At 49.2% G+C, this 13,751-nt stretch overlaps 1 protein-coding gene across 1 annotated transcript in view; it reads left to right on the forward strand.

Moving 5' to 3' along the window:
* The window catches only part of PDLIM4 (PDZ and LIM domain 4), a 51,904-nt gene that overhangs the window by 12,288 nt on the left and 25,865 nt on the right, over positions 1-13,751 (forward strand). Inside the window, exons 2-3 of the mRNA XM_074155577.1 lie at positions 2,943-3,094; positions 13,277-13,361. Coding sequence (XP_074011678.1) covers positions 2,943-3,094; positions 13,277-13,361 — 237 coding nt within the window. The remainder of the gene's footprint in view (positions 1-2,942; positions 3,095-13,276; positions 13,362-13,751) is intronic.

Consider the following 13,751-nt stretch of genomic DNA (forward strand, 5'->3'; position numbering starts at 1 on the left):
CTGGGTTTGCAGTAGGCTCTCTGGATGGATCTGAAGCAGGTAGGACCCTTGCACGAGGATTCAGATGCAGTCCTGACCCATATCCTGGCTCGTAGGGCTTTTTGTGGCATGTTTGGTGTCAAGGGCTTTGCACAGCTGTGAGTTAGGAGAGCTTGGGTTGAAGTATTTTAAACATGAATCACTAATATATAAACTTTGGATCTGACAGACGTTACAATACTGATTCCCAAGCTGCTGTGACACTGATGCTGTATCTCAAATTAATGAGTTCTTGGAGCGCAGCTCCATTTCAAGCCCTCGGTCGTCTCCACAGCTAGCAGAAAATGCTAATATGAAGATACTGCCAAAATAATTTGAAATAAACCAGAATCTAAAAATAGGAAACAGCTAAGAGCCCCATTTATGAACAGCTTGTTCTCCAGGGGAGCTACAATCTGGTTAAGATCAGTGTGGGGAGAAAAAAAAATCCATCAGACATCTAGACAGCATTGAATAGACAAGAACAAAATACAGCTGTCCTGGGTCAAACTGAAGGTCTGTTAGTCCAAAAGCCTGCTGGCAGCCAGGGCTGCAGGGCAGACACTGAGGGAAGCGGAGAACGTGGAGATGCTTCCTTGGTTGAGCTTCTGGTTGACTTTCTGGTGGGTCTGGCGGCTTCTGTGGCTGCAGAAGGACCCTAATACTTGGTGAATGCTGTGTCTTCTTACACGGGTTCAAAGAACACAATAGGACAAAATGCGTGCCAGGAAAAAAATGGACCTATTCTGGGTTGAAATGTCCTGTGTCAGAGCTTTACAGCTAATGTGTGCTGTGCTCAGAAATGCCTCCTGTTGTTTGCTCTGAGCTGAGGCACTGGGAGCCCGGGAAGCAGGGAGAGGGAGCCCAGACAGGTTTTTTAGAGCAAAATAGCCTGGCTGAAACTATTGAAGAGCAAATGGCAAATGCTGATTTATTCTGACAACGCAACAAAAGGCTTAATTCGGGCTGCCAGTTCTACTTAAATGCAAAAAAAGTGGTTTGGAGCTCCTCAAACACCTTCAGGTTCATGTTTCAGTGGCATCATGGCTGTAATCATGCAGGGAGTGGGGAGGCAGGTCCATGTTACGCCAGGTGCCATCTGCCTCTCACCGGCTGTTTTACTGGCCTTATCCCATGAGCAGCCCCGGTGCCATCCACAAAGAGCTGTGGTGGTGATGCCAAGCCCTCTTCAAGTTCCCTATGAAAAGCTGCCTCCAGCTCTGGGGCCACCAACAGCAGAAGGACATGGAGCTGTTGGAGTGGGGCCAGAGGAGGCCACAGAGATGCTGGGAGGGCTGGAGCCCCTCTGCTGTGAGGACAGGCTGAGAGAGTTGGGGGGGTTCAGCCTGGAGAAGAGAAGGCTCCGGGGAGACCTTCAAGCCCCTTCCAGTCTCTCAAGGGGCTCCAGGAGAGATGGGGAGGGAGTCTGGATGAGGGAGGGGAGCCCTAGGAGGAGGGGGAAGGGTTTGACACTGAAAGAGGGGAGATGGAGATGAGATGTGGGGAAGAACTTCTTTGGTGTGAGGGTGGTGAGAGCCTGGCCCAGGTTGCCCAGAGAAGCTGTGGCTGCCCCATCCCTGGAGGGGTTCAAGGCCAGGTTGGAGGGGGCTTGGAGCAACCTGGTGTGGTGGGAGGTGTCCCTGCCCAGGGCAGGGGGGGTGAAACTGGGTGGTCTTTAAGGTCCCTTCCAACCTGAGCCATTCTATGACATGATAGGGAGGCATGTGTTCTTCCCTTTCTGAAAGACTGCCTACTTAATGATGGCCTCCAATGCGGGCACCACGGAGCAGATGGAGCACTTCATCTCAAACTGTCTGAAAAAACATATCTGGTTGTCCCCGTGCACTGACGTAAGCTATGTCCGAGGGGGGACGGAGGACAGAGCAGTGATCCTGTCACCTGGATCTTTTGAGCGGGGTGTGATGGAGCAGAGACCCACCACCTGAGACAGGGGGTTATAGCCCTGTAAATCAAAACCAACTCAAAGCACCGTGGCACCGTACGTGCAGTGAGATACGAATAACCGAAAGTCAGACTCGCTGAATTTTCTCACTTGAGAAACCCCATGGTTGGTTAGTGGAGCGTTAGCAGATGCTCTGAATGACTGAAGAGGAAATTAGAGGGCAAGCATGTAGCTATTAAGAGTTTAAACAGACACATTTACCTGTCCTGCCTATGCCTTGCATCTTTTTATATTATTGCAAAAATTAAAACCACATTTGGTCTGATGTAAATGAAATGGTAATTTCTCCAGAAACTCTTTTATGTGCTGCAAGTTTGGTCTTATGGCTGACCACAAATGGTACCTGGACCTGTCATTAGTTCCTCAGGAAAGAAGTTATGAGTTTTATAAGGTTCTGGCATTCCTACAAAACCAGAAGGAAGGAGTTGCGGAGACTTAATGAGCTGCATGATATTCCATGCGGGGCTAGAAAGAGACAGGTCGTTTGAATGATGGTCAGGAAAAACTGATGTCAAATGTAACCCCTGTGCAGGAAGCAATTAGGGTGACTACGCTCATCTCCTAATTATGTAGTTAGCCAAAGAGGAGGGTTGCATGTGCTCTTTAGGGACTGACTCTCACAGCATGATTTAAGGGCCTGCAAGCCAAAGGAGTCTGAAGCATCTCTCTTGAAAGATGGTATTGTGTTATTTTAAGCAAGAAACAAATCTGGAGAGAGGACCTGGTCACACAGTGACAGAAATCTCTTGATTTAAAAGAGCATCTTTGTACAGGATGGCCTCAGAGAACTGGGGCTGACCCGAGAGCCCTGGCTCTGACATCCAACCTCTGGTAGATGCCGTTGGTGTAGGCAAAGTACATGTCTTCTCCAGAAATAATTATTCCCTTTATCTGCTGCTTATTCTAAGAAACCAGACTTTTTTAAAACTTTTAAGTAACCCTTTAATTTTTCCCTGCCTAGATTAACCCTGGCAGTAAAGCAGCCATGGCAAACCTGTGCCCGGGAGATATTATTCTGGCAATTAATGGAGAGAGCACGGAGAACATGACACACCTAGAAGCACAAAACAAGATCAAAGCCTGCATGGACCAGCTACTGCTCTCCCTGAACAGGTAGGTCCTCCTCTGTTTGATGTGCTCTTGGGTCAGCTTTGCTTGGCTCTTCAGCAGGAGCTTGTGGCTGGCCTGGGGGCAGACGTGTCCTCAGGCTCAGTTCTTGGTGCATCCCCATGGTCTGTGTAATTGTTCTGCTTTTTTAAAAAGAGTAAAACAAAGTCATTTTTAAAAGATCACCAGTACAAAAATTAGTTCAGTTCATTTATGTTTGTGAGTTATCATTCGTACCTTGCAAGGCTTGTCCAGGCTGTGAGCTGGGTCAGATCCTTCAACCCAATGGAGGTTTATCGACTCAAGGAAGAGTAGCACTGGGATCTAAATCTCCTTTGGGCAAAGCCTCCCACTTCATTAACATCCACCTATCATTTTCCTAAACATCTGTTCAATGAATAGACATTTTAAGGTCCTGCCACATTCACCTTTTTTAGAATATTTCAAAGCAAGACGAAGGCTTGGGGTTTTTTTGCTTTCCATTGAAGGTAATTCTGTAGCTCAAGGTTCCTAACACAAACCATCCAGGCTAAATGAGTGCTCCTTATAAGGCTCACAAATGACTAATGTTATCTGTAATTGATTTAAATAAGTTTATACAATTTTCCACTTCAGATTAAAAAGGCATTTCCTGCTATAAAGAGCTATCGTTTACTGTTTATACTTCATTTGGAAGACACGTAGTTTGTGACTGGAAGCCTGGGCAGTGGGGAAGGAGCACTGCCGTAAATGGAGCCAAGCCTTGGTTGCTCCTCATGGTTCATCCAACAGTGGCATCTGAGCTGCTCGGCCAAAGCGGAGTCCTCTGAGCTCAGCCCATGATGTAGGGATGATGTGGCTTCAGCATTAGGATAGAAAGAAAACAAGAAAAACAAGAAAACTCTTCATGCAGGTAGTATTTCCCATAGCCAAGGAGGACGGGTGTTTTGCTTTCCACTTGGAGCAGTTCTGGGGAGAGTGGATGATCTTCTACCCAAACTGGGGCTGTACCCGGGGCAGGACAAGGGTTCCCTTGCAGGCTGTCCGCAGGCTGGTGGAGCTCTCCTTGGAAGTGGTTAAAATTGTGTAGTGAGGAGAGGTTTTGGTGAGCAGCTGTGGTGGTTTGGCAGCAGAACAACTTTGTCAGGAGTTAGAATGAAGTTTTGCTGAAAACAACTTTCACCTACAGAGTGGCAGCAATTTATTCTTATGTATGAGGGTTTCTCCTGTGAATTTATGGGGTGACTTCCCACTTTTACACCTCATTTTAACCACCCGTATCAATTGGTGTCTGTTTGTTGGCTGAGATGGGACCTTCGAGGAGTACTCCTCTGTAAGAGGCATGCAGTGTGTGCCCAGCTTTCTGCTGGTGTCCACCTGGTCCTCGTGGTTAGGAAGTGGAGCTTGGATCTTGCTGGTGGTAACTGGGACCATACTGGTGGTGGGAGCTGCTGTGTCAGTGTATGTGGTGTCAGCAATATCTCCGTAAAAGGGCATCTCTTCCCCCAAGAGCTGACTTCTTGCACGGACACAGAGCAGGGGTTCTGTCACACTGGTACAGCTCTGCTCCATCACGAGGGGAGAGGACAGAGGTCTCTCAGCAGTGTGGGTACATGCCTTGGTGAGGTTAAGGATGATCTTACAGGCTGAGAGAGTCGGGGGCGTTCAGCCTGGAGAAGACAAGGCTCCGGGGAGACCTTAGAGCCCCTTCCAGTCCCTCAAGGGGCTCCAGGAAAGCTGGGGAGGGACTCTGGATCAGGGAGGGGAGCCATAGGAGGAGGGGGAAGGGTTTGACACTGAAAGAGGGGAGATGGAGATGAGACGTGGGAAAGAACTTCTTTGCTGTGAGGGTGGTGAGAGCCTGGCCCAGGTTGCCCAGAGAAGCTGTGGCTGCCCCATCCCTGGAGGGGTTCAAGGCCAGGTTGGAGGGGGCTTGGAGCAACCTGGTGTGGTGGGAGGTGTCCCTGCCCAGGGCAGGGGGGGTGAAACTGGATGGGCTTTAGGTCCCTTCCAACCCAAACCATTCTATGATTCCATGATTTGTCTGTTTAGTTTCCCTGAGATTCAGAAATATTCATTAACAACCTCATGATGGCCTGGAGACTGCTGCATGGAGGACTTCTGGCAGCAGGAGCATCTGTGGCATCAGGTTGGGTTTGCCCAGCTCTAACTACCAAGGTGGATATTTTTAACTGTGGGACCTCGCAGTGTGCCCAGAGGAGCAGCGGATTCTCTACAGCAGATGTTGCTGGTCATGGCCCACAGCCTTGCAGTGGTGCAGGGTTTGTGAGTGAGGTGGCCTGGGCTTTGCTAGGCAGGACGGTTGGCAAGAGGGTTGCCATGGTTTTGTCAGGCCTTAAAACCTTCATAAATGCAGATTTTAAAGGTTCTCATATCTTATAGTCAGTCAAAAATGCTCAGGCTTCTGCAAGCCAGGAACAGACAGGAGCTGGTGATGGTCAGGAAGTGTTCAGTGCAGGGTTGATGCTCTCGGGGAGATGGTGCTCTTGGGTCAGTTAGGTGGCTCCTCCAAGAGCAAACACACCTCGGCCATGCCCAGAGATGTCTGTGGGAGTGGCTTTTCCCTTGATAGGAAAAACTGAATAGTTTATTTTTTCTCCAGTAAGGAAAGCAGCTCCAGTAATGCTTTATTAAGGCTATTTTTAGTTTGGCCCAAAGCGAGTGCTCGGTGACATGACTATTGGATCTCTCTCCCGCTTCTCGAGTGACCTGTTGGATGCAGGCGACTCTGCCCAGCCGTTAGTCATCGCTGGAAGCATGTCTGGGTGTGAGCAGATCCCTGCTCTGGGACCAGCCTCCTGGAGAGCACCTGGCTCCTGGAGGTCGCCCAGACCTGGTGCTGGAATGCATCCCAGGGCAGTGACAGGGGATTTTGTTGGTTTGTGTGCGTGTCCCTTCAGTGCCGTTTGTCACAGCTCTGGATCCCAGGACCCTGCTGTGAGTCTGAGCCCCAGGAAAGCCCCCACCTGCAGAGCCATGTGTCAGTACCTTCTCCTCCCCTGGGCAGAAGGATGCTCTCCAAGCAGTGTCCTCTCTGTACGCTGCCTTCAGCAAAATATAGTTTGCAAATCAACACAAGGAGATCTTTATTTTTAGTAAGTTTGTTTGTCTGAAATGTATTTGAAATAATGAGCTCGTTTGTTTTATGTCTGTACTGAAGACGTATGAAATTTGATGTTAATTCTGTTTCACCAAAGGAGGCTCCCTCCTTTGGAGGGCTTCCAGCCTTCTGGTGCCCTTTGGGCTTCTTCCATCCCCTGCCCTTTCTCCATGAACCCTTGGCTTTATGTGCTACCGAGATACAGAACAAGACTGGTTTTGTTTGCACACTGTGGTCAGTAAAAGGCCTTTGACAAGAAAGTTCAGGAGGAAAATCAAAACAGGGGGAAAACATGTTGGGGAAGAGAAGGGGGAGTCACTGCGTGGTCTCACAGGATGTCCCGAGACTGCTGTGGTCCGTCTGGCTTTCAGAGGTGTTGGGGATGCAGAGAGCCCATTGAATTTGATGGGAGGAGAGGGTGATTATCCTGTTTATAAATTCATTAAGACGTGGATACAGCGGTGGGGAAACAAGCAAAGAGCCAGAAGGACTGACTGCTTGTGGGTGGAATAAACGACTAGAGCAGAAAACTTTCCCATGCAGGCAATATCTCTACACTGTACTTGGGATGGAACAAGTGAAATAAGTGGGATTTCTGTTATGATCCAAGCTTTGGCCACAGTCAGGCGTGACCGTGTGGCTGGACTGCAAATAGATGGACGCATCTATCGTTAGCGCAGTCTGTCATTAGCAACGTCACGCTGGGTTTGATGGCTCTTCTCTTACCCAGCTGCACGGCAGAATCTGTTCAGAGGGAAAAACTGGTTTGTTTTCTAGCAGTAACAAAGGATCAAGCCTGTGTTGCTGGATAAATCACATCTGGGCTCTCTGTAGTGATGTACGCTCAGGTGAACGAGTACTTGCACATTAAAATCAATATTATTTCTCGCAAACAACCCTTTCTTATCTTGGAAGACAGTGTCCAGGCAAGTGCGCACAACAAGCCCAGAGATAAGCAGCTCAGCAGTGCAGCCTGCCCTCTTCTTGCTTATGTATTATTGTCTATTTTCTTATCTCTTTTGAAGAAAGCCTTCCCAGCTCCTTTGAATGTTAACGTCTCTCCTGGTCACGCTGCTTGCCCTGGTTGTTAGGGAAGACATGTTACTTCAAATCGGATCACGCCTCAAATAAAAGCAGCCATAAAATTAGGTTGGAGCCGTGCTTTGCTGTAACCACGGCTTGAGAACAGAGGGTTGAGCACCCAAAGGACCTGGGGCACTGGGCAGGAGACCTTGTGGCGTCAGCGATGCTGCTCCTGCTGATGCACACCGCGGGAAAGCCCTTGGCAGCACAGCCCAGACCTGCCCGTCGGTGCCAGAGGGGGAAGGAGGGAGAGCCCCAAAGCTTTCTCTGAGGCTCTTGCCTTCTTCCAGCTGGGAGCATGAAGGCTTGCGCTGCATCCTTCCTGGAGGAGCTGGTCCCAAGCTCACATCGGGGAAAACTGCTGGGAAGGGGATGCTGCAGCTTTAGGTGTGTTGGGGGTTGTGGTTCCCCTGTCCCCTGCAGCCCAGTCAGTGCTGGTGTCTGGGAGGCTGCCCCTGCTCTCAGCCTGTACTAACAGAGATTTCTTTTTCTAAAATCTCTACTCTGTCCTTTATCGAGAACTATAAATGCTGTTGGAGTCCCTTTTTCTTCACGCCCCCATTCTCTAGCGCCTCTCTTGGCTACACCCTTGTTCCCATGAACTTAGTGGGTGTTTTGTCCCCAGCATCGTCGGGTCACATTTTGCCCCGAGACGTGCGGGGCTGTTTCTGGGCAGCGGCACCGCAGAAAGCAAAAGCAGCACAGAAGCCTTTCTGTTCCCAAACTGAGCGGAGGAAAATCCTCGTCAGCTCATGAAAGGAGTCGATTTCTGTAACTGATGCTCTGATGTAACGTGTGAGGCATTACCTGGGCATCGCCGTGACGAGGGGTGGGTGTTCAGGTCGTGGTTAATGGCTCCAAAATGCGAGGCCAGGAGTTCAGGTGGGCTTAGTAAGGCTGGAGCAGTGCCTGGGCTGCGGAGGGCAGCGGTGATGGTGCCGATGAAGGCTTAGCAGGACAGTTCAGGATAAATCAGACATTCCGGCATCGTCTTCCCAGCTGTTTAATCCTAAACCAGGGGCTGCTTTGCTTCGCCTGCCTTACTGGTATCTGCAGGGGAGGGTGAGGGCAGGTACGTGGCTGCTGCCTGGAGAAGATCCTGGGTGTTGAGCAGCCCCATGAATTATTACTCACAGAAACGTGGTAGGGAGATCTTGGTATTTAGCCACAAAACGTATGCATTTGACCTGTGGCCAAGGATTTCAGAGTTTTAAATAATGTAAATGTGTGGATAAGGGTGATCACATGGTAAAACTTGATTTGTGTTTTTTTTTCTTTTTTTTTTTTTTTTCTCACTGTGAAGTTGTCTCTAAGTTACACAAATGAAGGAATTCCTTCTCCGGCAAGAAGTGTGCTTTCTGGCTCCTCACCCTGGGACTAATGTGTTTGTATTCCTGTGAGTGCCAGGAGGAATTCACAGGTGTTGTGAGACTTTTTAAAAAAAAAAAAATAAAAAAAAAAAAAAGAAATTTGATGCCGTTCTTCCCAATCCAATCCAATTACAGCCCTTTTTCTTTTGGGTAATAACGCTGTGGGGCTGGGTGGGTGCTGAGGACTGGTCTGACCCCGGGGTCGTTGCGCTGTGTGTGTTTCCTGACTGTGGTGTCAAAGCATAAATCCTCAAAGGTTCAGGTTTGGTTCCTTCTGGCTACAATAAATCCTGGAAGCAGTTTCTTCCCCCTCCGCCTGGTGTGCCCGCTGATGGAGTGGCACTGCCGGGCCCTTGCCCGTGGAGGGAAGGGATGTCAGAAATGGTCATTCTTCTTTTTAAATAGCGGCTGTGGACACCCCTGCCCAGCTCGGGGGGGCTGGTTTGCTCTGTGCAACCCCGGCAGAGCAAGGACGAGGGGCTGAGGAGGAAAAAAGCCAGCGTGCCTGGGTTGGGAAAACCCAAATTCTGGACCTGCATTGCGGGTCAGATTTGTTCTCATTTGCCTGAGACTGAGTGACCAAGGAAAGCAGTGGCCCAAGTGCAGAACTTGTATCCACGAGCTGTGCCCTGCAGGGGAGGGGGGGATGGATAACCGAACCCCAATTCCCGTGCAGAGAGCCCCCATGGACCCACGCACCGTTACTGTCCTGCTGAGTCTGCTTGGAGAATCTGAGATTGAGAAATGAAGATTTTCTATTTATTCCTGCCCTCTGTACAGAGATGGAGCTTCTCTGGAAGTTTCTATGGGAGAAGGCTCAGCAGTGAGTCTGCTGGACGCGTAGCCCCAAAAGTCCCTGAAACCTCACGTAGCTGATGTTCTCCCGAGCCCCCCCTTCTGCCTCCCCCAGCTCGTGGAGATTTTCCTGGGGTCCATGTGCCACGAGCTGCGCTGCTGGAAGATGGGAAGGATGACAATGTATGATGTTCTCAAGTTTCCAGTAAAAGTACAACTGGAAAAGTGAATCACAGCTTCCCCTCTGGAGCTCCTCGAGGACTAATAGAGAGGAAAATCGGCAACTTTCCAGAGCCTGGATACACAGCGATGGTTTCAGCCGAGAGGAATGAAGGAGGAGAAATCCCACAGCTTCTCCTTCCCGTACCCTGATTGAGCTGGGTCCATCAGGGTGCTCGGCCGAGCTCAGCGCCCATTCACCAGCTTGTGCAAAGCCTTGCTTGGTGGGTAAAAGCCCTACATCAGGCTGCGGGGATGGATTCATCACCTCATGGTTATCACGGTGACGTTCGCAGTCCTGGGCAAGTAGAAGCATCGGCTGTAGCTGCTTCTGGATTCAGTTCAGCTCCTAGAAGGCTTGTATCAGTGATAAGTATCAGTGGTGACCATAGCGATGTGCCATCGTGGGAGGTGAACAGCGTTCAGGAGATGGGCAGGAACCTGGAGTCAACCTCATCCCCAAAAGGTCTACACATATTGGGGTGAAATCCATCGATAGGGTTGTTCTGGAGACTTTCATAGCTCTTGCCCTCTCACACCTGCATGGCTGCACAATAGCAGACGGCAGCATCCCAGCTCCGGTCTGGCGCTTTCCCAAGTGCTAAGTGTTAGTTTATAAGGGGCTGGAGAAATTAGAAATTCAATAAGACCCAGGAATTCTTGCAACTTAAAAGCGGCTCTACCAATGTAGAGAGTGAGACCTGCAGATCATTACCAGGTGAAAAAACATTTTGGTAAAGTACGTGAGCGTATGCAAGTAATCTTTTGAGAATGACGTTGAGTCTTTTAGAAAACAAATCGTGGGATAAAAGGTGTCTGCAACTTTATTTTTTTTAGTTATGTCTTGTTAATGGGTCTGTTTCCCACGAAGGCCCGTGTTGAAGGCCCAGTGCTAACCTAGGTCAAGTTATTTTTCTTAGGATTGTCCCAGCAGCCGTTAAAATAGAGTAGAGCGTTGTTAGTGCAGGGTAATGATTTCCACGTAGCTGACTTTAATCCCCTACAGCACATCTGAAAACACTTTTCCTGTCCTTGAGCTGTAAATTAAACGACTCGGAACATTTGAGCGCAAAGTCGGATCTCTTACCCGCTACGTTAGAAAAGCGTGATTAGTTTTTGCTGTTGCCTAAACACAAAGCTGTGACTGTAGTAGCATGAACCCGCTGCCAGGGTGGCTTGGAGTGGCCCTGCTGCTCTGGGGCTCGCTTGGCCCCCTCTCCTGGGGGGTACAGGGGACTTCTCTGCTGCTGATCCTGCCAGGACGAGGGCACGGGGTGAGCTCAGGGCATCAGCCATGCTCAGTAACTGCCCGGGGCATCGTGCTCTCAGGTGGGCACCTCTTAATTATTTTGAATTATCTTGTAGTCCCCTGTTCCCGTGGAGAAGAGGAGTCTCCTTGTGTAAGCATCAATGCTCATCAAACTTGTGTTTCTATTCGGTGGGGCTGGTGTTTCTCCCAATCCCCTTTGCTTTGCCTTTAAAAGTGCCAAATAGAACCTAAATTGTGCCCAGTCAGCTTGATTTCAGAGTATTTCAAGCGGAAGCTGTGGCTGAGGTGAGCCTGGCTTTGCTCAGGCCATTGCTGGGAGCTCTACGAGGCTGTGCTGCTTATGCTGAGAACTTTTGGTTGGTCTAAAGAACTGATGGTGAAGCCTGGAGTTTAATCATTAAAAGCACTAACTACAAATGGGTTTCTACATGCAAACTTAAGTCTGTCTGTGTCTTTCATTGAGCGTGGAGATGAGATTTTTGGAAAACACAAGTTTAGCTGCTTCCTGGCACAGTGGGTGTGATCTTTGTTCATTTAGGGGTATGGGGAACTGGGACACTCCAAGTAGAAAGTGTTGGCAGTGACCGAATGCCGTAGCTTCATGCAGAGAGAATTTTTACTGCTATCAGTCTTATCTTCTGCAATCAGAATCGCTTTCTGAATCTTGGTTCTTATTTACTGGCAAATTGAAGTCTTCAGGGATCCTTTAAGCTGCATTTAGCATGTGGGCTCCAGAGCTTGAGGGAAGGGGAATGTCGTAACTGCCCCGTCCCGGCGGCGGTGGGAGCACACATCGGGCTGAGTCAGTGTGGGGAAGAAAGCACGGAAATTATAACCACGGTCCCTGCCAATGTCATTAGGCATTTTCATTGTTCTGGGTCTCCAGATGAAATTCTCAATGTGGAAGCAATATCCACAACATTGGCTCGTGGCAAAAAGCAAGGGGGGATTGCTGGGAATGCTGCTGTTCCTGGGAAGGCTGGTTTCCTTTGTCCCACCAAAAACAATTGGGAAGACCAGCTTAAAAAGAAAGGTCCCAGTGTAAAAACTAAAATTATTATGGGAAAGATAGTTAATCGGTACAAGACACCTAGCTATGATGAAGAGCAAGTTCTTCCCTGTTAGAAAAGCTATGAAGATGGTAGCGAGTAGTGGTTTGGAACAAAAAAAAGCTTAAATCCTCAGGGGATGGATCCAAAGTGTGTTAAAGCCAGTGGGAATCTTTGCTTTTGAGAGGTTTTGGATCAGATCCTGAACTTGGAAAGGTGGCTCTGTTTGCTGACTGCTTTAGATGCAAAATACCAAAGGTAAAAAATCACCTCAGGGATTCCGGGGCTAAAACTATGCTCCTTATTTTCAAACTTGGACTCTGGTGATAATTAAACCAAAGCTGAAGGTGGTATGTGGCAGGGGCCAGAGTCCGTGGAAGGATGCTTGGCCAGGGAGTGATCTCTGCCTGTCAGAACGTGGGGCACATGCAGGTTGTGAGGATAAACAGAATAGTTTGCATTTGGAAACGTCATCTTGTACTTCACGTGGTTTCCATCTCCCAACTCAACCTCTCAGCGTCCAGAAAAGCCTGTGTAGGTGCCTGCTGGACCTTGCTGGGCCCCTGCGGCTCCCTCGTCCCCCAGGCGCTGGAGAGGACAACCACGCTGGTGCTCGCATCCCAGCCGTGCCCTCAGATGCCCCTGAGGGGAAAAAATGATCAGGCACATGGAAAATCTTTGGATGGTGGCAACGTCCTGCTCTGGCTTGCCAGGAGTGGAGGTGCATTTGTGAAAACTGGATTTTTAGGACTCTTTCTATGAAGCACCTGTGTGGAAAGGGTCAAGATGATTCACGAAGGGTCATGTAAGCCTTGTAGCTGAAAGGCTTTTATATGATTCCTGCAGTGTTCTAGTATATAGGCTTGCCAGGGAATGGAAAAAAAGACAGATACACACATAATCTGAATACATTTCAGGATTCGGGGGCAGAGTAAAGGGGCACAGCCAGGAGTACGCAAAACAGGGACCACCCCAAGTCTGTCTGCTGATTTCTTGAACTGAAATAAGTTTGTGCCTTAAGCTCCACGCTAAGGTCGCTCCTGGGGTTCAAGAATGGTTTTCAGCTTCATGAAATCTTCTCTATTTACCACTGTACTATTTCTGAGGATAATTTTAGACAAACATGTATATATATTCATTCCCTAGCAGGCTTATATACTATATATATATTTGGGTTTGTTTTGTTTTGATTTTTAAGAAGTCTGTGTTTTTGTTGTTTGAGGTTTTTGGAGGGGGGAAGGGGTGGGGTGGTGGAGCTTTTTAAAGCAATTTAAGTTGAGTTTACTTAATTTCCCCTTGCAGAGCCGAAGGGAAGACCTGGTCCCCCCCCGTTCTGGAAGATGGCAAGGCTCAAGCGTATCGGATCAACATAGAGCCGGAGCCGCAGGTACGGCCCCAGCAGCCCTGTGCCCAGGCTGCTCTCCCTGCTCGCTTTTCTGGGGAGGGGAGATCCGTATCTAGAATCTGGAAAGTCCTCTGCTCCACCTGCGGTCCTTCCAGGGGTTAAGGAGTTTCTGTGCGTGGTTTTAAAGCGTGGTGTTTGTTAGGCTTTTCTGTGCTGTGCTTTCCTTGGGCTGGTGGAGCCCAAGCTCCTGTGGTGAACCAGAGCCCTGAACTGATCTGGTTTAAACCCAGCTCCCTAATTACTCTCCGCCCAAGTTCGTTATTGAATCCTTCGCCAGCGGCGTGAGGAGGCTGGGATGTGCCCCAGGGAGGGGAGCACCCAGCACCGGACCCCCCTCAAGGCTGTGGTCAGCTTTGTTGTTATTGATGGAGC

The sequence above is a fragment of the Numenius arquata genome, chromosome 11 (assembly GCF_964106895.1).
Source record: "Numenius arquata chromosome 11, bNumArq3.hap1.1, whole genome shotgun sequence".
Classification (NCBI taxonomy): domain Eukaryota; kingdom Metazoa; phylum Chordata; class Aves; order Charadriiformes; family Scolopacidae; genus Numenius; species Numenius arquata.